At 35.3% G+C, this 25,412-nt stretch overlaps 1 protein-coding gene across 1 annotated transcript in view; it reads left to right on the top strand.

Annotated features, from left to right (window-relative positions):
* The window catches only part of LOC150102168 (E3 ubiquitin-protein ligase rnf8-like), a 125,145-nt gene that overhangs the window by 75,427 nt on the left and 24,306 nt on the right, over window positions 1-25,412 (top strand). Inside the window, exon 7 of the mRNA XM_090399167.1 lies at window positions 15,203-15,422. Coding sequence (XP_090255293.1) covers window positions 15,203-15,422 — 220 coding nt within the window. The remainder of the gene's footprint in view (window positions 1-15,202; window positions 15,423-25,412) is intronic.

The following is a 25,412-nucleotide window of genomic DNA, read 5'->3' as shown; positions in this document are numbered from 1 at the left end:
AGTTAATCAAAGACTAGAGACAGCAGATAGGAAAGAGAAACAATTGGAGAGAAACTAGGGAAGTCAACAGATGCATCAATAGCAGCAGCAACATATTAAAAATGCAGATACCAGGAAGTAAACATTGTTAGCATTCAAGAAGTTTTGTAGAGCTAATCTAAGGTGATATTTTTATATCTGATCCACACACAAAAGGCCACAAGACCTGTAGGACATTGGTGTCATGTGTAGGCAAGGAGAATAGAAGAAAGGAGGAATCTGTTCACATTTTGCTAAAACAGCTGAGGGTTGTAATCTCTGGGGGAGACTCTTCCAAAGGACAGAAGTAGATGGGATGAAGGAGGAGGCAGGGAAATTGGTTCGGTGAGTTTCACTACGGACTGTAAAAGGGTGACAGTGACTCTTATTTTAATGATGATTTACGAGAGTGGAGGAATAATAGTGGCCAATTCACCAGAGCACTGTCCATGAAAATATCTGTAGAAGAGACACAAGGTAGTTGAAAGTTTTTTCACTTGGTTATACTATAAATTAAAGGTACCAAGAAATTATATTTTTGGTTTCATCCTTTATCCAAGTGTAAGCAAACAAAGTTTGCCCATGTAGTCACTTCACAGAAATGACTACTCTCTCTCTCTCTCTCTCTCTCTCTCACACACACACACACACACACACACACACAGGTCTTTTTTTATGCGGAAGCAAATTCGGGGTTTCCCCATTGTATGTAATTAACAGCGTGTTAAAGCACATTCTGGGGTAATGTGTAAGCAGCAAGTGTCCATGAAGTTTAATTTTACATGTGAGTAATAAGTGCTTGTATTTTCATTATCATAAGTCTAAATTTTGCTCATTTTTATTTTAAAGATTTAATTTGGCCCAATGGAGAAAAAAGCACCAAAGAAATTGCTTTTCTTTGGAAATGAAAATTGCAATTTTATATTGCTTAGCAAAAGGAGAGGGATCTACGACAATTGGTAAACAAAAAGAATGAAGTCACAATAAGAAAATCTGTCATTTCTGGCACAACACTAAGTGCCAAATTATCATCATACTCAAGAGATGCTTTATTAGAAAAAACTGAATGAGCGATCATAATTTGTATTGAAGAATTAACTCAAAGAAGAATTCCTATAAGTGGTTATTGAATTAAACAAAAAGCTGTTTGGTTTTATGAACAGATGAAGCTATTGGAGCCATCTACCTCCACTTCCCAGGCTGATAAAGAATTTTCGGCTAGCAAAGGAATACACTTCATAACGTGAAGATTACAGGCGAGGTTGCACCAGCAGATGAAGAAGCAGCCAAAAAGTTTCAAGAGAAGTTAGCCAAAATCATTGAAGATGGTGGATATTGTTGCGATCAAGAGTTTAATGCTGATGAAACAGGATTGTTTTGGAAGAAAATGTCTAGTCGAACTTACATCACAAAGTCTGAGAAAAAAATGTGGGTTTAAAACAAGCAAAGATCGAGTAATATTGTTACTTTGTAACAATGCATCAGGAGATCGAATGTTGAAACCCCTCCTAGTAAATCGATCTCTAAGACCATGTACTCTAAATGGCAAAGATCTAAAACAGCTGCCGGTACATTGGATGGCTAATACAAAGGTCTGGGTAACACTGCTGTATTTACTGAATGGTTCAGTAATTGCTTTGTACCAGAAGTGCAAACATATATGAAGTAAAAAACTGTTGATTTTAAAGTTTTATTAATTGTTGACAATACACTAAGTCATCCATATTTTGAACATCCAAATCTGCAGGTAGTGTTCTTTCCACCCAATACAACAAGCATTATTCAGTGGAATGTATCTACTGCATAAAAAGAGACCCGACTCTGTGTGTATATGTGTAGAGACAGAGGCTAATGACTTCACATCAGTTGCCTTAGTTTCTCATAATGCAATGCACATCTCCTTATGGACATGTATAATGCTATGCATTATGAGAAGTGCCACTACCCAGACTGGTTTCTTCCTTTATTAAGGTCTCATCAGTGCGAGCCAGACCCAGAAGTGATACCAAGGTTGAAGAAATGCAGAAGTCATACTTCCATATACTTGTAGTCAAAACTTTCAACATCTATCTCTAATTCAGAGTATTTTAGTAATAAGGTGTGACACCTTTTGACTACTTATATATGGAAATATGACTTCTGTATTACTTCAACCTATCAACTATCAACAATGCTTTTCAACCTATGTCATGAAAGGGTAACACGAAACGGAATCATAAACATAGGTGGAGCTATTGGAATAAGTCTACAGCTTTTAGCTTTTGCAGATGATGTGGACTGCATTGGAAGGACTGAGAGAAGCCTCAGAGAGGGTTATAGACAAATGAGGGTGGAGGCAAAGAAAATGGGAAAAAGAAAAAAACAAACAAAATTAAAACAAAATACTTAATTGTTGCCAGAGATAAATGAAAATTTGGAAACATCCAAAGTTCCACTGTAGACGAAATCTTTTAACGAATGCAGCAGTTCACATATTTAGGTTCAGTAATAACAGAAAGTAATGGTGTGTCAGTTGAAATCACTTATAGAATAGCTGCAGCAAATAGAACTTATTATAGCATCCAACCACTATTAAAATCTAATCTGATTTAAATAAAAAAATAAAATCCAGTTATATAAATTAATTCTCAAACCCGTACTTTTGTACAGCTGTGAAACATGGACAATGGTCCAGAGAGATTAAAAACCAATTACAAATATGGAAACAAAGGGTATTAAGAAAGATCTTTGGCCTAATTAATGAGAATGGAGAGTGAGGAACACCAAAGAAATAATGGAGAAATTTAATGAAGTCGATATCATTACTGAAATAAAGGTGACAAGACTGAGATGGTTAGGACATGTTCAGAGAATGAGAGATGACAGAGCTGTAAAAAAAGGTCTTCATGTCTGGACCGGGTGGATCTAGACCCAGAGGACAACCAAAAAGGAGATGGCTTGACAATGTGGAGGATGATATAATGACAATGAGAGTAAAAAACTGAGGAACATGGCACAGAATCGTGAAGAATGGAAGGCTATCCTGAGACAGGTCCGGTCCTAAATGGACTGTAATGCCAAGGAGTAGTAGTAGTATTACTTCAACCTTGGTATCACTTATGGGTCTGGCTTCCATTGATGAGACCTCAATAAAGGTTGAAACTGGTCTGGGTCGTGGCCCTTTCCATAATGCATAGCATTATACATGTCTGTAAGGATATGTGCATTGCATTATGGGATATACCAAGGCAATTGATGTGAAATCATTAACCTCTGTATACAAGTGGCCTAGTTGTGAAGTGACTTCATGCACAACCTTGTTTGCTTGCCACTTGGATAAAGAACAAAACCAAGAATATAATTTCTTGGTATCGTTAATTTTTAGACACAAGGCAGAAACTGAACATCTGTGAGAGAGGAAGCATTAATTATCTGGATTGTCCTTCTGGATTGAATCCAGCAATCTTACAGCGGATGTTGGTGCTCCACCCCAAATATGGGAGCAATATTGTATGACTGGGTGGATTTGGACTTTGCATAGAGTTAGCAGCTGTGAAGGTGTGAAGTACTGTCTTGCGCAAAAAAATAAAAAAAAGTATACTAAGTTTTTTGGCAGCTGTGGAAGCTATAGTTGAAATGTGTTGTGCCAGGAAAGATCAGAGGTGCAAGTCAGTCCGAGTAGAGAAATCTGATCATGTTTAGATATCTCAGTATTACTGAAGGTAAGGGGGAGGGATGTGAGCTCTTTCTTGCGAGAGATCAGACAGGACTGAGTTTTGGTGGCATTGAAGTTTACAAGGTTTTTCCTTGCCCCACTGGAATATAGCTATAGATGGGATTGGAAGTCTGAGAGAGCAGGAAGAGAAAGGAAGAGAGTGGGTGAAAGAACAGAACCCTGAGGTACACCTATGTTAGTGGAGAAATCTGAGGAGAGTAGATCATCTATCATGACACGTAGTGAGCGACCATTGAGAAAGTTTGTGATCTAGTTGCAAAGTGAGGAAGGCAGCCCATAGGATGGCAGTTTGTTAAGTAGGCCCCTGCCGAACCCAATCAAATGCCTTTGAAATGTGAAGGGCAACCCCGTGAGTTTCTCAAAATTTTCCATGGCTCAAATCCAGAGGTACGTGGTGAAGGCAAGAAGATCAGCTGTAGATAGCAAGTGGCAGAATCCATACTGCTGACCACTGATTAGTTGGTATGACTCTAGGTGGTTCAAGAGTTGGTTGTTGATAACTTTCTCCATAATTTTAGAGAGAACAGAAGTGAGCGCAATTAGATGGTAGTTCGTTAGTTAACTTTTATTTTTATCACCTTTCTTTGGGATAGGCTGGATGTGAACCCGTTTCCATGATGTAGGCTAAAAGCCAGTTGAATAGGATAGATTGAAGAGGTGATACAGAATAGGTGTTAGCTCTGGGACACAATATTTTAGCACAATAGGTGAGATACCATCAGGACCAGATGCCTTGTTTGTATTCAGGTCATTGAAGATTCTTTGGATTTTTTTTTGTTGGAAGATTATGGACGACATGAAGGGAGCCCATAATTTTCCAACAAAAAATATCCAGTAGTACCATCTGGTTGTGAGAGTGGAGGAAACCTGGGAGGGCAGAAGTTGCGCCCAATTGCCTTGGCAATGGACAAGAAGGAATAACTACCATTTGGACAGGAGGTGAGTTTGTGGCATTTGGCTATTTCAAAGTCTGACTTGGAGATGATTCTTTTACACTGCGTGTGTTGATGTGCTGTGAGGACATCATGTTGGAGGTTGAATGGAATATTTTCAGCACTGGGAAAGGATAGAAACTAATTTTAATGCTTTCAATGTTTCGTCTCAGTCACTGAGACATCTTCAGGGATTACAATAACTTTTGTAACAACACACTCAAATACAATACAGTACTAAGTGAAACACGTGGGTGTCTCTTAAGTCCTATCTAGGTGGTGCACTCTCTATGGGTGTTTGTAAGTGGCCTAGAATGTAATGTGGGATCTCTGATAATTAATGTTTTCCAAATCTTGGGAAGTTTTATGTAACCATATTTATTTAAATTCAGTTGATTTCTGAGTGCTGCCAACAGATTCTAAAAGCAGTCTTTCTTTTTGAATTTAGTATGGTGGAGCATGGTGATTTTTCTCCAGGAGATCCTTTGAGTTATATCCAAAACATGGTCTGCAAGGCCAGATTGAACATAGTTGTGTTTGCAGATGTATGATTTGTGTTCTAAATGGATGGTTGCTGATCTGCCTGTCTGTGTGAAGTAAGCCAGCTTGCAGGAACAGGGTACTCTATATACTCCAGGCACTGAGAGAGAGAGGAGGGAGTTGATCTTGGGTTGAACGGATAAGGGTAGTAAGTTTAAGATAGGGCTTAAATGTGTGGAGGTTGTACTTTTTTAAGGACCTGGCTATTTTTTCTGATGTTCCAAGGATGTAGGGTGTGGTGATGACATTTCTGAAGTTTTTCTGAAGATGGCTTGGGAATGGGGAAAGAACTGATTATTTTTTTTTAATTCTGTAATCACTGTAGCCATTGGAAAGGAAGGTGTTGTTTACATGGTTGAGTTTGGTTGAAACGGAAGTTCCACTGGAACAAAGCTTGTGGGCTCTGTTGGTTAGAATTTTAATAATGCCATATTGTTGAGAGGGGTGGTGGTTGGAGAGTTTGTGAACATATCTGTCTGTATGAGTAGGTTTTCTATATACAGAAAAGGAAAGATTACCATTAGGAAACATGTTACTAAGGTGTCCAAGGAAGGATAAACTATTGTTATTTTCCTTTTTTTATCGTAAACTGGATTCTTGGATGTAGGCTATTGAGGTGACTGAGGAAGAAGTATAATGTTTCTGGGATATGAGGCCAGATAGAAGGTTTCAGAAGGGCTGAGTGTTTGGCTCGTTTTTCCAAATTTTTCTGTGGAACCTTCCTTTCCAATGGCTACAGCAATTACAGAATTAAAAAAAAATAATCATTCCCAAGCCATCTCTTCAGAAGGACTTCAGAAATGCCATCACCATACCCTACATCCATGGAACATCAGAAAAAATAGCCAGTTCCTTAAAAAAGTACAACTTCCACACAGCGTTTAAGCCCTACTGTGAACTTACTACCCTTATCTGTTCCACCAAAGATCAACTCCCTCCTCTCTCAGCACCTGGAGTATATAGAATACCCTGTTCCTGCAAGCTAGCACTTGGGACAGACAGGTAGATCAGCAACCATCTGTTTAGAAGAACACAAATCATACATCTGCAATCACGACTGTTCAATCTGGCCTTGCAGACCATGTTTAGGATATAACCAGAGGATCTCCTGGAGAAAAACCACCATGCTCCACCATAGTAAATTCAAAAAAGAAAGACTCTTTTTAGAATCTGTTGGCAGTATTCAGAAATCAACCGGATTTAAATAAATATGGTTGCATAAAACTTTCCAAAATTTGGAAAACATTAATTATCAGAGATCCCACATGTTTCACTTAATATTGTATTGTATTTGAGTGTGTTGCTACAAAAGTTATTTGTAATCCCTGAAGATGTCTCATTGACTGAGACGAAATATTGAAAGCATTAAAATTAGTTTTAATCCTTTCCCAGTGCTGAAAATATTCCATTAAACCTCCAACATGATCTTTTACAATGGTTGAGCTTCATTGTAGGCAGAGTGGGCAGCTGGAGTTTTGGTCTTGAGCAGTTCATGGTAAGCAGAGATTTTTTTCTTTTACAGCATTGGCACAGCTTTTCAAGAACCAAGGCTTGGATTGTGGCTGAGAATTTGGAGTGGAATAAGGGATTACATCCTTCATTCGTGTAAGAATGATTTCTGTTATTTGGTCTGATCATCTGTTTGGATCAAAGAAACTGCTTCAGTTCTTCTGATCCAAACACCTCCCAGCTGGCACCCTTGTAATGCTAAAGGACATGAGTCTGTGAATTGGTAGATGACAGTTGTTCTGTGGCAAAAGAGATTTGTATGAGGTTGTGGTCTGAGTTACCAAGAGGAAAACTGACAACCAAAGTATACCTGGAAGGGCAGCTTGTTAGGAAGAGGTCAAGTGTGTTGGCAAATTGGAGGGGATTGTCAGCTATTCTGGTAGGAATATTGATGATCTTAAATAGGTCATTGCTGATGGTGAACACCTCAGCATCCCTGCCTGCTTGGTCAGTGAAATTGGAGAAGAGGAGCCAATGTGAGTTGTGGACATTGAAGTCCCCTAGAAGGAATGACCTCGCTGGTGGGGTATTTTGATTGCAGAAAGCCAAGCTTTAGAAAGAAATAGTTTAAGTGGTCGGAATGGTTGATGGAGTTTGGAGAGTGATAGAGAGAGCATATGTAAAAGGCAGGTTGATTTGGTAGAGAAATTTTGAGCCAAAACAGATCGAATAGTGGGGATTCAAGGATGTGCAGTCTTTGGCATGGTACATCAGTTCTGATGAATGCCCAAGTGCCATCCTTGTGGCAGAAAGAGCTGTGCAATGTTGTTAAATTGTGAATGAATACAATTCTCTAAGGAATGTTTCATTCATAATTTGACAAGTTAAAACCCTTGAAAAGGATATGCTTGTATTTTAGTATAAGTTGTATATAGCCTGACAAATATTGGATACTGTAATTAGTGTATAACTTTAAATATTCCTGTGTAAAATACCTACTAAATTGTATGTTAGACAATGAATTTATTACATATATATTTTCTGTTGGAATTGATATAAAAGAATTACTGTGTAAATTGCATATAACCAACTGAGATTATAAAGTCAAAGTACGTGGGCAAGACACCGGATTAGTAAGTTGCCTCGAGCGGTCACGCGCACATACGGCACGTGGCGACCTAAGTTTTCGGGGAAGACGCTACAAAAAGGCAAGACCCACGAGTGCAAAGAATAATGTGTCGGGTGAAAATTTTGGGTTACAAGGAGTCCCGGTAGGGGTTGATATAAAAGGGCTGGAAAACTCCCCCAAAGGACTTTTTACTTTTTGTCGGGAGTCTCTGTTCTCTCTCGGTGGCAGAAGTTGGAGGTGTCGAGTCGTGATTAGAGGGATCGCAGATTCCAAGCCCTAAGATGATTGAATAGTGGATTTTCGAAGCAACAGACAACTCCTGGAAAGGATAATCGCCAGGTAGCATGTCTTATGGATGCAGAATCGCCTCGCGCTAAGAATATTCTAGGCATAGATGATTGGTATACAGACTCCATGAGGACCAACTCAAGCTGACAGGAATTTTAGCCTTAACGTAGTGGGAAATAAAAATGTTTGGAAGGAAAGGAATCCAAGAATCGAAATGAGGAAGCCTCAAGTTCAGTATAGTAAACCTTTAATCAAGTAATGTGTGAGAGGAAGATAATTGTAACTTAAGAATCATAGGCCTTCATAAGGTTTTGAAAATCTATCTAAAATTAAGACACAACCGTGATATTTTAATCGTAGTCGGTGGGCAATATGTGCTATGTATTATAATTGTACTTGTGTTGATTGCTAGCTATGTTTAAGATCTGTAGAGATGTCTAATCCAGACAGCGTGATTAACACCTAAAAGTCATTATTGGTTTTATAATCTAAGAATGCGAGCTTTGAATCTTTGAACATAATGTTTTTGTAGTATTAATTACTGTGTAATGTATGATGTATTGATTAATTTTACTTTGTAATCTAGTAGTACAGTGATAATTGAAAGTTCTTTATTCTGTATGATGATCATTATGTTAAATAAACCTTTTGCTCTTATTAATTTGGTTGCCTGTGTCTAAGAATCCGATGCACCACTCATAAATTATTCAGATTTAAGCGGGAGATAATTGTTAATTAAGACCACGACTGCAAACATGATTGATTATAGAAGGTATTGATAATTGATAACTTAGTCTAGAAATAGATTAGATTAACCACGTGTATATCTGAAGGTTCACTTCTTGACTGAGAAGTTTTTCCAATCTAAGGGTTCTGGGTGGTGCAGCGGAACAAATAAATTTTCCCAGAACCTTAAGAGAAGTTAACTTAAGAAGCTTTGTTACCAAGGAGTTGACTTAACCTTGAGACAATCCCTTTGTAGATTAGACTCGTGCACGTGATAACACTAGCCAACAAAAAAAAAAATTTTTTCTGCTGATTATGATCTGACACTTGTTTTTTACTAATTTCGGTGCACTGATTTCAAATGTCAAACCCATTTGGTTTTTCCTCTATGGCATTTTCTTTTTGCTAATTTGTAAGTTTTTGATAGTTTTAAGGAGGCAGTACTATTTAGAGGATCAAAAAAATTTTTTAATATTATTTTCTGAAAGTATGTACTTTTAAAAATCTGTTCCTAACTTTTTATCAAGAAATTCAAAAAATTCTCGAAGATATAGCCTATTATTCAAAGTGGTGCGCAGATCAGAATCGAAGCGCTCACCACTCTTGCTTGTTAGTAAACGAATAAGTGTGTAAGAACCTGCAACGGCACGTACTGGTGCTTTGAATGCGAGAGAGAGGCTGATAACCGACCTAATACATTTAGGTGATGAAAATAGGCGATGACAACTGCCTAAAACAAATGAATGCTGTATGCGTCATAGCGGACAAAGAACGATCGAAATCAGTCAATCGTTAATCAATCGTGAAAGTATGATGAGCACTTATAATGTTTCAATAAAGTCTCTGTTTTTTTTTGTCTTGTTAATTGCATGTTAGTAGGCAGTGAAGAAAATACATCATGTCTACTACTCGAAATTGTGTCAATAGTGTAGATTCCTTCTGCTACATTTGTGGCAGCTTTACTGTTCCCAGTCAAAGGACAGATATCACTGATTTCGTTAAGAAAGTGTACTTTGCATACTTTGACGTAAAAATTTCAGATCAGGACAAGTCATGGGCTCCAAATAAAGTGTGTAAGTCATGTGTAGAAAATTTACGACAGTGGAGCAAGGGAAAACGCCATAAATTAGCTTTTGGCATTCTAATGATTTGGCGTGAACCGAAAAATCACGTAGATGATTGCTATTTTTGTTTAGTTCAGACTTCTGGTTATAATAAGAAGAATAAGAAAAAAATTGTGTATCCAAATTTAGACTCAGCAATTCGGCCAGTTGCTCATTCCAATGAAATAGCCGTGCCGATTTATAAAGGACTTCCTTTACTTGAGAACGAGCATGATCGGGATGTGCCAGATGTTCTTGAGGTGCAAGACCCGGATGTTGATTTAGACAATGAAAATTTAATTTCTAGTTCTGGACCGCAACATTTTACTCAAGCGGAATTGAATGACTTAGTAAATGATTTGGGTCTATCAAAGGAATCATCGGAATTGTTAGCTTCAAGATTAAATGAAAAAACTTACTGGAGCAAGATACGAAGATATCTTTTTATCGTAGCAGGGAAAGTAATCTTGTACAATATTTTAAACACGAATGTGGGTTTGTTTACTGTAACAATGTGTCAGGTTTACTAACTGAAATGAGTGTTGTACAATACAATCCAAATGAGTGGCGTTTATTTATCGACAGTTCAAGCAGAAGTCTCAAGTGTGTCATACTACACAATGGGAATGTATATGGTTCAATTCCTATTGGCTATTCAGTCCACTTAAAGGAAACATATGAGGACATTAAAAAGGTTCTGAAGTTATTAAAATATACAGACCATAACTGGATCATCTGTGTGGATCTTAAAATGGTGAACTTTTTACTTGGCTTTCAAAGAGGATATACGAAGTTTCTGTGTTTTCTATGCTTCTGGGATAGTCGAGCTAGAAACCAAAACTGGAGTCAGAAACATTGGCCTCTTAGAATATCCTTAAATGTTGGAGAACAGAATGTTATAAATCAACCTTTAATCAATAGAGAAAAAATCATTTTTCCACCTCTACACATCAAACTAGGTCTTATGAAGCAGTATGTTAAAGGTTTAGATTTACAAGGTGACTGTTTCCAATACATATGCAAAAAATTTCCACAACTTAGTTATGAAAAAATTAAAGCCGGTGTATTTGATGGACCGCAAATTAGAACTTTAATGAGAGACCCAAATTTCATCAACTCTATGAACGAAATTGAGAAAGAGGCCTGGACTTCATATACGATGGTTGCGAATAATTTTCTTGGAAACAAAAAAGCGTGCAATTACAAAGATCTAGTGGAAACAATGCTTGAAAATTTCCAGTGCCTCGGTTGCAACATGAGCTTAAAGCTTCATTTCCTATACAGTGATCTTGATAGATTTCCCGAGAATTTAGGTGCTGTAAGCGATGAACAAGGTGAAAGATTTCATCAAGACTTAAAAACTATGGAAGATCGGTACCAAGGAAGATGGGATTCTCACATGATGGCCAACTATTCAAAGGGATTGCCAAAACAGAACACAGCAGAAATTGCTACAAACAAAAATTTATTCCCTGCAACTCATGTGTAAGTAAAATTGTTATTTTTTTATAAATATTCTTGTAATTTTTAATGAATATTGTTAAGTAGTTATATATCTAATTATCAGCCTCTCTTGCATTCAAAGCGCCAGTACGTGCCGTTGCAGGTTCTTACGATTTATTCGTTTACTAACAAGCGAGAGCGGTGAGCACTCTGATTCTGATCTGCGCACCGCTTTGAATAATAGGCTATATCTTCGGGAATTTTTCGAATTTCTTGATAAAAAGTTAGGAACAGATTTTTAAAAGTATATACTTTCAGAAAATAATATTAAAAAATCGATTTTTTTGATCCTCTAAATAGTACTGCCTCCTTAAAACTATCAAAAACTTACAAATTAGCAAAAAGAAAATGCCATAGAGGAAAAACCGACATGATAGAGAAAAATGGGTTTGATATTTGAAATCAGTGCACCCAAATTAGTAAAAAACAAGTCTCATATAAAAGTCAGCAAAAATTGTGTTGGACAGTGTAATCTAAATGGCTGAATTATATAATAGTAAGACAAAGACAGACACATTACAGGCGCTGCTGAGATAGGACAAATTATTCAAGAGATAGTTAAGTAAAGCAGTTAAACCATATTAAGTAAACATTACCTACAACACTTTATAACAATGTGTAGTTTGGGCAGTTGGGATGGACAGTGGTGGCTGTTGAGGTTGCCAGTTAGGGTTTTGATAGGAATAGTACTTCTGGTTTAGATTACTGTAGGTGGTGGTGGTGCACGTTATTTATATTATTGTTCAGACCACTTTGTGAAGTGTATGTTGAAATTTTTTTTGGAAAGAATTCATGTTGGTGGGTTATTTGATTGGATTTTTGATGTTCTTTTAAGAATTTTTTTGAAATGTTTTTTGTCTGAGAATATTTGAGATCTGCAGTGAGATCGTATTTCTTTTGGTTGTGGTTCATTGTATTTTATGAGGAAAAGATAAAGAGCAAGTGGGACATGTAGTGAGAGGTGGCAGACTCGCAAACATGCTGCCTACACATGGAACTCGCTCGCTTATCCATATGTGGCCTCGATAGTTCCTCCTGCAGCCACAGTATTTGGTCTCCCTCCAGTCATGAACTGGCAAAATATGTGGCTGCAGGATTTGACACTGGCTTATCAGGAAGCCTCCAGATATGTTACTAATTGGTTCTGTCTCATGTGCTATCCAGTGGATAGTACACAGGACAATAGTGCTGCACACTATTTCTCCCACACAAACTACTTCCTGTCACACTTGTAATCACAGCTCTCCTCCCCTAGCTCACTTCTATCATACTGTAGCAACAGTTTTGCAGTCTTGGCTCTTTGCTTCAGTCATGTCACATATCTCATGCCTGCGAAATATAATTCCATTGCTCACTTATGTATTATGCCTCTAATCATATATCACCACATCCTTTCATCTGTCCATGCTTTTTTCAGTCTCCAACTCTTGTATAGTATTGTGCAGCACTGATTAAAGCCTCTGCATTTCTACCATTATCATAAAACCCCTGTTTTTCTGACTTGTCACATATCTTCTTTCTTTCACACTACTAACTTGGATTTTAGCATCTCCATTGTTGCTTGCATTTTGCTTAACACACAGTATACACCTACCATCACATCATCAAATTCCTGACATATACCCTCGAGGGGTGTACAAGATATTTTAATAGTACTACATGAAAAATTTGCATCATTACTAACTTCCTATCTGCGATTTTCCTCCATATCAGTCTGTTACCTGTCAAGACTCCAACATTTTCAGATCTTATATTTCTCTTCTAAGGCACTTTTTACCTACCATGTCATCTCATTTTCTTTCAGATTTGAATTTCTACTCACATTCAATATTTCGTACTCCTCAGTTTGTCAAATTATCATACATTTCTGACAAATTCTAGCATCAGTCTCCCTTTCTCATTAACTATTCACATTCACCAATGTATAGCATTTCACAAACATATACACAGCATAGAATGAATTTTTCAAGTCACATTCAAAGGAATTACCACCACCATTGATTATTATTATTATGTGACACCTCCAGGGAGTTCAAAGATTCATCGAGGGACGGCACCTACTCTACAACTCTCTGTCTCCACCACTCATTCCATCAACTACAACTGCAACTACACCAGCGCCATCTACCACCACTAATATTTCCAGAGACAATCGCAAACATCCATGCCCACAGCGGAATTCGAACCTGCAGCCTTTTGGCTGGGGAGTGGATATGCTAACCATTCGGCCAACTATGCCAGCGATTGATACTTCACATTTAATTAGTAATTTAAAAAAATCATACTATGCTAAATATTAAAATTAACTCATCTTAAGAGAATATTAACATAACTTGGTGCAAACAATGCTGAAAATACTCTTTCAACTTATATACACTGTAAAATTTACTAAATATCTAAACTAAATCACTTATGTGTGTGTGTGTCCTCACATAAATTCATCTTAAGTTCTATTGATATAAAATGGTGACATTACCATATTTGTGGGACTGCTGGTCAGAATATTTCTGGTTATTCGGAGTGAAATAATGTATTTGCTAATGTATAAACACTCAAAGGAATTCTATCTGATGAAAAAGGTAAAAAAAGATAAAACTAGAAAAAATACCCGAATGGTAATGACTCATTTGAGTGCAATATTTTAAGAAGCACTTGCAAAACAATAAGATGCAAAAAAAAAAAAAAAAGTTACTGTTTTTACAATAACTGAAGTCACTCGAAGGCACTAAGAGTTTCAACTAAAAATTTCTGACAGTAGTAGTCATAAGATGTTAGTCACAATAATATATTATTTGCCATTTGTATTATTTATGTATCAGCATTGTAGGATTAATTATGCATATCCATTTACTTTTTACTTATGTATATACTAAACTTGTCTGTGAGATCATCCTTTTATTTAGTCTTCATTGTATTGCTAAATAATGCAATTTGGAGATGTTGCAATTAATAGAATTATTTTACATGTTACCATATTTATAGTTCTCCATTTATCCAATTTATCCATTCTCCATTTATGTTGATGCTATGAAATGCATCAACAGCATTATGGCAAGCACTAATAAATGTAGGAAGTATTTCCCACTTCCTTATACATAATAAGACCATCACATATTAATTGGTTCATATGAAAGTTTGTACCACTGCCGATCCAAATATGTTCTCTCTGTGCACATTGGTGGCTTTTATGTAATATTTGTTATTGATATATTATAGAGAGAGAGAGAACTTAAAAGGCTTCATATGCCACTGGATAAATATTTAGCACTAATAAAGCAAAGACATAATCCATTCTAGTGGCCTTGCGATATGTGGCATAGGAGCTGAAAAGTTAGATAGACACTACAGCTTCATATTCTTGCTGTTAAAGTAATGAAATTCAGAAAAATATTGGAAAAATTATAATTAGTTTATTATATTTATTAATATTATGTAACTAATTACATTATAATCTTAAATAATCTAAATTCTTAGACTAGAAAATTTTAGCTGATGATTTATCATCAAATTGAAGTGTAAAATGTATTTAATTTATATAGGTTAATTAATACAGTTTGAAGTAATGTATTAAAGAATACCTGTATCTCTTACTCCCAGAAGAGGTAGGGGAGTAAGAGCAGCTGCATCTGTCCATTTACAAAGAGGATAATATTAAATAATGAATAACACATGACCACGTATACACCAGTAAAAGTTGATTACTCTTTTTAGAAAGGTTTAATTGAATGATTAGATTATTTTCATTTATTCACTATTAATGCTGTATATGTATTTTATAGGAATTATTTTCCATTTTTAGCCCACTACTTTAAACTGCTCCCACACGTTCTGTTTAACATGTATTATGCAGTGGAAAAAGAAGTCAAGAAAAGCAAATGACTGTCCTGTTTGTCGCACAAAAATTAAATGTGAAGCACGGTCTTTAGTTTTAGAGAGCTTTATTGATAAAATGGTTGAAAAGTTAAGTCCAGAAATGCAACAAAGAAGACAGGTAGTGATTAAAGAGCGCACATCTGCAGGTATGTCTAATGTAGAGCACTTTATTAGAAAGTAGAATTTCACTTCTTTATTCCAGTCCATGAAAGGTTGTAAACCTATTAGTATTATTAGTGGACTAAGGATTAGATAATCCAGAAACCATGGTGTAGGGAACAAACTTGGAACTTCAAACCACTTTAGGCCTTCAACAAGCAGAATGCTGATCTCATAGTGGGGAATGAAAATCAGTTACCACATTAGCCCCTCGATACCTGGTACTGATTTTATTTATTTTTTACTTCATTTATTTATTTTATTTACAAAAATAAGAATAAATTTGTTACATCTCATTAAATTAAAAATTTTCAAAATTATGAAATAATGACATCATATGTATAACCCAAGTGCATAAGCTCATCTGGGTTACAAAAAGCATAACAATTACACAGGTTAATATACAGAGAATAATAGTTCAGTACACAAAAATATTGACAATCAAGAACAATATACAGTGGTGCCTTGGTTAACAACGGCCTCAGATAATGATGTACTTGGTTAACGACAAGTGACTGTAAGAAAAAAAAATCTCTTGGTTAATGACAGAAGCTTTGGTTAATGACTCTCGATTATGTGAGCCTCTATCCAATCTAAAAAACTGGAATTTTCTGATCACACTCAGCCACGCGCGGGAAGACATTGTCGAATAGAGAACAGCCATGCGCCATAGCTGTGAAGCTCAGATATGTTTGACCCATCATGGTCAGCTGTTTACGTTTTCCATTTATTGTTTCTTTTCTTGTAGTGTACTGTGCTTTATTTTAAAATTTGTGGTTATAAATGCATTTTATGATGAAAATGAGTATTTAAGCATTTATTTTTTATGTGTTGGTTCATATAGACAATAGATCGGTGGGTGCGTATCACTGTTTGTTCGCCATCAAAAGGCAAAATCAAATCTCATGTATAATAATCGTTGTATCTGTAAGCTGCTAATCAGTGTATGTTACAGTAAGTGCTGTATCTAATATCGTCATCTTACAAGCAAAATACAGCAAGTCAAAAATTGCAGGTTTCGAATTTAACTGTTAACTTTTATTTCAAACAGTTTTTTTTTTTGAACTTTTACTTTTATTTTCAGGTGACGATATGTTCTTTGTATCCCTTGTCTTAATGTTGTACAATTTGTAATAATACTGTATTTTGCGTATCTTTTTTTTTTATAGAGTGAATTTTTTTACCGTGTGACAAAATGGGTCCCAAAAAGAAAGCTAGTGAAGGAAAAAAAAAACAAAAATTTTCTCTATTGAACAGAAGAAAGAAAATAGAAAAACATCATGAAGGTGTGAAAGTTATGCAGCTAATTCGAATATATGAAACCAGTCATTCTACAATATCAGCCATTTTGGCTAAGAAAGAAGAACTTATGGTAGCTAAGGTTGCTAAGAGAACTTCAAGGTTGAATGTCAGAGGGCTTCTTTTTGAGCAAATGGAAAATCTATTACTAATTTGGATCAAAGAAAGAGAAATGGTGGGCGATACTACATCTCAAAATGCAATCTGTCAGAAAGCTAAACAGATTTATCAAGATTTGAAAAAGAAGACTTCGGGATCAAGTTCTGAGGTAGATGATGATAATTTCAAAGGTAGCAGAGGTTGGTTTGACAACTTTAAAAAAAGAACAGGAATTCATAGTTTGGTCAGACATGGAGAGGCAGCTAGTGCTGACAAAGCAGCAGCAGATAAATTTGTCAATAGCTTTACAAGAATTATAGAAAAAGGAGAATACCTACCTCAACAAGTCTTCAATTGTGATGAGACTGGGTTATTTTGGAAGAAAATGCCTAACAGGACATTTATCACAAAAGAAGAAAAAACACTTCTTGGGCATAAACCAATGAATGATAGGTTAACATTGCTTTTAGCAGCAAATGCAAGTGGAGACTGCAAGGTAAAACCAATGTTAATCTACCACTCAGAGAATCTCCGAGCATTCAAAAAGTTCAATGTCTCTAAATCCAATCTCAGTGTTTTGTGGAAGTCTAACAGCAAAGCCTGGGTCACAAGAATAGAATTTAGAGACTGGATTCGCGAAGTGTTTGGACCAACTGTCAAAGCCTATCTTGTGCAAAACAATCTGTCTCTAAAAGCCATTTTAACCTTGGATAATGCAGCTGGCCATCCAACGGGCATATAAGAAGAGCTACCAGAGGAATTAGATTTTATCAAGGTGAGTTTTCTTCCTCCCAAGACTACATCTCTGATTCAACCTATGGATCAGCTGATAATTGCAAATTTTAAAAGGGCACTATTTGCCATGTGCTTTGAAATGTGTGAGGTTACCAACATAACCCTAAGAAAATTTTGGAAGGAAGAATTCAACATTGTCATAGCAATTAGGCTAATTGTAAAGGCTTGGCAAGAAGTAACAATGAAATGTCTCAAAGCAGCATGGAGGAAACTGTGTCCTTCCTTTGGTAATGAAGAAACTTCAGATGAAGGTCATAAATTGGTAAAGGATATTGTGGCAACTGCTCATGATCTTAACTTGGAAGTAGAGGAAGGAGATGTTGAAGAATTATTGGAGATGCATGACCGAGAACTGACTACTGATGAGCTAAAAGAACTTTTTAAGCATCAATGTGAAGAAAAGGAAATGGAAATTTCATCTGAAGATGAGGATGGAGAGAAAGAACAAATTACGACTGCGGAAATCAAAAATGTTTTGGCAAAGTGGGAGGAAGTTCAAAATGTTGCTATGAAATGGAATCCAAACATATCTGAGGTTATCAGAACTGCAGATCTATTTAATGAAAAGTCCATGCAGTTTTTCAGAAACATTTTAAAAAAGAGGCAGAAGCAAACAACCCTAGACATATTTTTTACAGGTCCATTTGTCAAAAAACAATGAAGTGAGCCCAGTTGTCCTTCTGGTGAAGATTGATAATTAAAAACTGTTTTCATGAACAATTCATTTTATTAATGTTAATTTTTTTTGTAGCAAATACATATACTGTATAATAAATAAATGATATTTATTTATTATACAGTATATTTACCATATTTTTATGACATTTTAAATGAGTTTTATCTGCATTTTTAATATGTACTATGGTTGTGGGGAGGAGCCAGAACAAATTAATCGATTTTCAATTAAATCTTATGGGGAATCGCACCTTGGATAACAACGGTTTTGGTTAACAATGGTAATCCTGGAATGGATTACCATCGTTAACCAAGGCACCACTGTATAGGGAATAAATGAAAGATATATATATATATATACACACACATGCATACATAGAATAAGAACAATGCTGTTCACTAATTAACCGAATATTTTGTATTGGTTAATTTTTCATTTTATACGCTTATTCTAACAAATTTTCAATATTCTTATAGAAATTTGAGTACTCTCTGATTCGATTTCTGAATGTGTTCATGTTGGTTTTGTTTCATATCAAGAGAGGCAAGCCATTAAAGATTTTTGGAGCCAGATATTTATGCTGTGTGTGTGTGTGTGTATTATTTCTTTTTGCACTTTTGGGATTAAATATTTTAAGCCTGCTTTTCTGCAGAAGGAAGTATCTTTTCTAATAATTATACACTGATTATCAGACTTTAGAAATAGTAGTATCCTGTAAATATATCATTGTTTATGTGATAAGATATTTAATAGGGGTATATTTTGCATTCACTGTAGTGTTTCTATGTTTACTGTTTGGTTAAAATGCATATTCATTTATTTTGTAAAGATTAGTGGTGTCAGTGTGGTGTGATATGTTCCTCTCCTGCTTAGTATACCGTACTGTATAACAGTCTGTTTCCAAGTCAAATATAATGTTCTTAACATTGCCATATTTAAGAACTTTATAAAAAGAATATGTGAGATAGCATAAATCATACCCTGTTGCATACTTCTGTAATATGTGATTTCCAGTTTAAGTTGCTGTCAATTTTTAATCCTAAATAAGTTATAATATTCATGTTTTCTATCTTCATGTAGTTACAATTTAGATATTACAATTCCAGTTATGTAGGAATATATTGATGGAAAAATAGATTTTACTAATAGGGGTAGTTCTGAGTTTAAAAATCATAAATTTTGTTTTTCCAGCATTGAGAGTAAGTTTATTCACATGAAATCAGTTTGTAACTATTTTCAGATCTGTGCTGACCATGTTTTGGATTGAATTTTGTTCATCAGGTGATGCCTTTATTTAACCAAAACAAATTGTTTTTCAGTATTGAAATGTGTCGTAGAATAAGCTGTTACTATTTAGTTGACCTAGAGGTTGTAGTGTGTTTGTGTGCATCATAGCATGGTGCCCGTTGCTGTATAATTGTGTTAAATATAGAGTAAAACAGTATAAATACAGTAAAATTCCTTTGCTTTATCTTGTAGATAAATATTCACTGGAGTTCTTAACATCTCTGTAGCTTCCTTGAAGTGAAAAATACAGGAATAAGGCATAGTAGCACTATTGTATTTCACCAGATGCTTATGTGTAGTTACATGATCTGAGAGCTCAGATTTAAAAATTCTTTAATTGATTACCTCTCTCAGTTATCTCCAAGAAAACAGCTTATCTTAACCATATAGGTTTTAGCCACATATATACCATATTTTGTAAATGAATGGGTGCGTATAGAATTGCTATTGGTCCTTTTGTAAGTTAACATTGTGGGCAGTCTAGGAACTGGAGAAATGATAACTTGTTAAATTTAAATTGTGTTTGTACAGCATGGCACTAATCATGTGAGAAATTGCTTTCTTTAAATGACAGAGTTCATACTCTTTGAATAAAATGATAATCAATTTTGTGATTATGAGGTTTCAGAGAACAGTCATTTAGTTGTTTTCTTTGGCGAGTAAAAGATCCAGTAGAGTTAGGAAGTGATTCATTACTAATTACTCCTATGTGTTGTTAAGAATATAATGCAGATGCATGTAAATATTGCTTAATTTTTATTTCTTCTAGTATATTGAAAAGGGGAATGTATATACAGCTTCATTTCCCAGAATACTAATGTAATAAATTTATGTTAGTATTCTACATAATAGCATAGTAAAGTTAAAGTAAAATTATCTGTTCTTGCTGTGAAACAGTGAATGTCATAATGTGTTGGTGATGCATGTGTTACCAACTTTAGTCTGTCAACACAACAAGGATTTGTTGTGTTGGCAGACTCCTACCATGGAAACCCATGTTGTAAGCCATCGATTCTGAATGTTTTTGTGTAGATTTGTGTTTTAGTCGATGCTTGGAACTCTGCATTCAATGTGCTGGCTGACGAATGGTGGTTTTTACATATTATTCTTTGTACCACCCTACAGTCATGTTTGGTGAGTGTGGTAGGTCATCCACTGCAATTGACTCCCTGTGCTTCCATCTCAGTATGGTATCACTGATTGTTGACTTGGGATGGCCCAATTTGTCAACAATTGCAACATGGGATCCTATCACAACACCTCTTTCAAACTCCATCATTCCCTTCTCACAGCCATTTCACCTGGACATAGTTACACTGACTCGGGGAGCATCATATTCCTCCAATTTATTCTGGCTACAAACACGTGACTCATTAAATGTCATGATACACCTTGCCCATGGGGATGTCTGTTAAAGAAAAAATAGTTATATTTCAGTTGGAAAAGGACAAAAATACTGGAAGTACATTCATTTTTCTCTGTCCATGTGCATTAATTTCATTCTCCACTTTGGCTGAATGAATGAAATATGGTATTTGATATTATCAGTCATTTCCTAATATGTACTCCAAACAGGGTGTACAGGATGCTGTGCTGGTACTACATATTCATGTTTATATTATTACTAACATCCTATCAGTAGTTCTATTGTGTCTATGCAGTCAAATGTTACATTTGGTTTGAATACAGTCCTGTATATGCTCATTTAGTGTTTGGCTAATTTCTCTTATTCCATATAAATTATTCATATAGCTCACCATTATATCATCTTTGCTTATTCTGTTATTTCTTTTCACATTTAATTTAATTTGGTCATCTTCACTAAAAATTGTGCATAATTAGCTGAAATATTTTCCATGTTCAATAGATTTTTCACTGAGAATATGGTTCATGTTTCATTGTTCCTGCCTTTTTTCTTAGTTTTATGTGTTTATTGCTTTCAGATGGCAAATTTGTTATTGAAGTTGCTTCCGAAAAGATTTGTGGATTTATTTAGGAGTTTAACATCATAGTAAAAGGGATAAGAGTGACATAAGAACTGAAGATAAGGATATTCTTGATGCCTGGATAATGAATAATTACTTCTAAAGATTATTGAATGAAACAAGAAGTGATAGAGCAGTGACAGAAAATATTCAGAATGAAAGTAATCATGAATACATAACACTTGAGGTAGAAAAAGCTATCAAACCAAAATTTTGAAAAGTAGCTAGAGTAGATGATTATTATTCTCTTCTATTCCCTCAGTCATATGGCTGGTGTGTGTGTGGGGGGGGGGTAAGCTATATGCTACCATACTAAGGAAATGACTATAAGCAAGGTGGTTTCCTGTTGCCTGCCTTGTCGTACTATACCCTATTGACTGTATCCTGTATGTTCACGGGGCCTGTTTGCCTGCTTGCAGGATGAAAAACCCCAGATAAACTGGTGGGGAAAACCCTGCTGTTCATGCCCAAGACTGGCTAACTTTGCTATGGCCGAGGAAGATCTTTAAGCTCCTCACGTCGTCGATGGGAATTGAACCAGACATCTTCGCAACAGGCATATGGTTGCGAAGCTCAAAGCCACTAGGCTAACCTTGCGGAGTACATGATATTTAACCATAAATACTCAAATATGCATGTATAAAAGTTTTAGACCTCCATATTTTTACAGTGGTTATTATACTGTGTAATTCAAAAGATTTAATTTCAGATGATTGGAGTTGAGCTGTTATAGTTTCTCATTGATAAATAAAAGGGAAATAAAACTGAATGTGAGAATTACAGATGAATTTCTGTACTAAGTATTTCAGGTAAAATTTATGCAAGCATACTTGAGAAGAACAAAAAACTGTGGTAGAGAAACTTGAAGAACAAGCTAGGTTTAGTCTACATAGAGGTTTCATTTAACAGCAGATTGTTGAGAAATTGTTGAAATATAAGGATAGGATCTGTGTTTAAGTTTTCTAGTTTGGAAAAAGCATATGCCTATGTGCTAAAATAATATGTAATAAATGGATTATAAAGCCAGGACATAGTCTATATTTAACATGTAAGTCAGCAGTTAGAATGGAAATACAGGTAGATGGTTTGACATAATATTATCTGTACTTCAATCTTATTCATTATCTCTGTGGATCACATTATGAAAGAAATCTGCATTAAATCTGATATCAAAATAATAGATATCAAATGGAAGTTTTTTCACTTGGCTATCAATTATATATTTGGTTTAATCCTTTATCCATGTGTAAGCAAACAATGTTTGTGCCTGAAGTATTTTCAGGACTGGGGCAACTCGTGGCAAAGGTGGTATAACTTCTCATTACTTGCCTTAGTATCCCATAATGCAAAGCACACCTCCTTGCAGACATGTATAATGCTTTGCATTAAGGGAAGGGTCACTACCCAGACCGGTTTCGACCTTTATTGAGGTCTCATCAGTGGGAGCCAGACCCAGAGGTGGTGATACTAAGGTGGAAGTAATGGAGAAGTCATATTTCCATATACCAGTTGCCAAAAGGTGTCACACCTTATTATTAAAATTCTCTGGATTAGAAATCAGTTGATGGAAGTTTTTTCACTTGGCTATGCTATCAATTATATATTTGGTTTAATCCTTTATATCCTCAATAAAGGTCAAAAGTGGTCTGAGTAGTGACCCTTCCCTTAATGCATAGCATTATACATGTCTGCAAGGAGATGTGCTTTGCATTATGGGATACTAAAGCAAGTGATGAGAAATTATACCACGAGTTGCCCCAGTCCTGAAAATACTTCAGGTGCAAACTTTGTTTGCTTGCACTTGGATAAAGGATTGAACCAAATATATAAATGAGCAGATATCAAACTTAACACTTCGCTTTATTAGGTTCTCCATTAACAACTGTAATAAATTTGGTATGAAAATTATAATTATTATTATTTATTTATTATTATATTATTATTATTATAATATATGGCGGCACTAGAGTTGCTGAAGAACGTGTCGGTGGATTTGAGCTGTGATAAAAAAAAAAGAAGTGTTTTTTAGATGTATAATGTGACTTTTGTCACAAATTGTGCTACATTTCCCTTGGAATTTAGTTGTTGTTTATATTGTGTTATTTTTGGGTTACTGAGAAGGCGAGATCAGAGTCGGATATCTGTTGTGGAAGAAATGATAAGTTTTCGTTATTCGCTATTTAATATAGTTAAATATAGTTTATACTTATAGTATTGAGTAAGTAAATTACCTTACAGTAGAGCGTATAACAGGCATGGGCAAATTATTAAATAAAATAAATTAATATTAAACGAATTAAAACAAGTTGCTACTTCATATTTCATTTATTTATAATATAATGCTTTGGTATAAAGCTCTACATAAATTTTATAATATAATGAATGACATAACAATTTAATGTGAAGATTGTACTTCAACTATGAGACTATCAATATTGACATTAATATTACTTAAGAATAATTGCATAGAATTTTCGAGGTTTTCGTCCGTTATTCTTGTCTGAATTTTTGATTTATTGTATTTCATCCTCGAAAAAAAACTGTTCACACGTATATGTGCTGCCGAAAAGACAAATGATTTTTCTTGAAAAGGCACATAAATTTGTATATTTTTCTTCCACCAAATAAAATTTATAAAAATCCATCAAAGCAATGTTGTTAAATTGTGATTTTAGCGCTAAATCTGCCTGAAGCTCAATAAGTTCCATCTGTAAGTTTTCTGGCACATTATTTACATCAGCATCTATTGGACGAGCAAATATAGTGAATGTGGAGTCTTTGTTTTTGAAGTCGACAAACCTTGTATCAAATTGCTCTATTAGTGCCTTCAGTTCATCTCCATAACAATTATAAGGGATATTTTTATGAGTTGCTAGAGTAGGAAAATGATAACAATTTTTAGCTCTTATCTGATTTTCCAACCATCTTAGTTTATTACAAAAAGCTTTGACATGTCCATGCAGTTCATGAACCAATTGTCCTTGTTTTTGCAATTTAAGATTCAGTTCATTTAGGTATCCGGTGACATCTACAAGGAATGCTAAATCATACACCCACTCATCTTTTACTTGATTAATTGTGTTTCCTTTTATGTTCATAAAATCTGCAATGTCTTGTCTCAGATCATAAAATCATTTTAACATTTTACCTTTACTCAACCACCTCATTTCACAATAATAAGACATCTTCATAATCCGAAAATAGGTCTGCCAAATACTCCTTAAATTGGCGGTGATTAAGTGCATGTGACTTAATAAAGTTAATACTGGCTACTACAACTTCATTAACATTTGTGAATTTAATCGATTTTGCACACAGATTTTGTTGGTGGATAATGCAGTGAAAATTTGTTAAATTTTCCGGATGGATTTGTAGTTCTATTGCTCTTTCATGAACTATTCCAATAAATTCCTTCTGTGCACCAACCATTGCAGGGGCTCCATCAGTGCATATGCCAGATAGTGAACTCCATTTAAGCCCAAATCTCTCGAAGACTGTGTTGACCATTTCAAATATATCTTCACCGGTAGTTGTTCCTTTTAACAGCCGAAGCGCCAATAATTCTTCTGTGATGTTGAAATCCGTATCATCTCCTAGAATAAATATTGCTAGTTGTGCTGTATTGGAGGCATCAGTGCTGTCATCCAAATCAATTGAAGATACATCCAATCTAGCAATCTTCTCTTTTAAACTTTTTTTGATATCATCAGCCATAATTTCTATCCGTTGGACAACAGTACGTCTCGACAAACGAAAATATTCTCGGTGTCTTTTTTCTTTTCAGGACATATTATACTTGCAACATCCAGCAGACATTCTTTGATAAATTCTCCTTC

This window comes from Typopeltis vanoorti, chromosome 10 (assembly GCF_054136105.1).
Source record: "Typopeltis vanoorti isolate ZY-2024b chromosome 10, IOZ_Tvanoo_1.0, whole genome shotgun sequence".
NCBI classification, from domain to species: domain Eukaryota; kingdom Metazoa; phylum Arthropoda; class Arachnida; order Uropygi; family Thelyphonidae; genus Typopeltis; species Typopeltis vanoorti.
The sequence above is the reverse complement of the archived record's forward strand: the minus strand, read 5'-3'. Positions and strand labels throughout refer to the sequence as shown.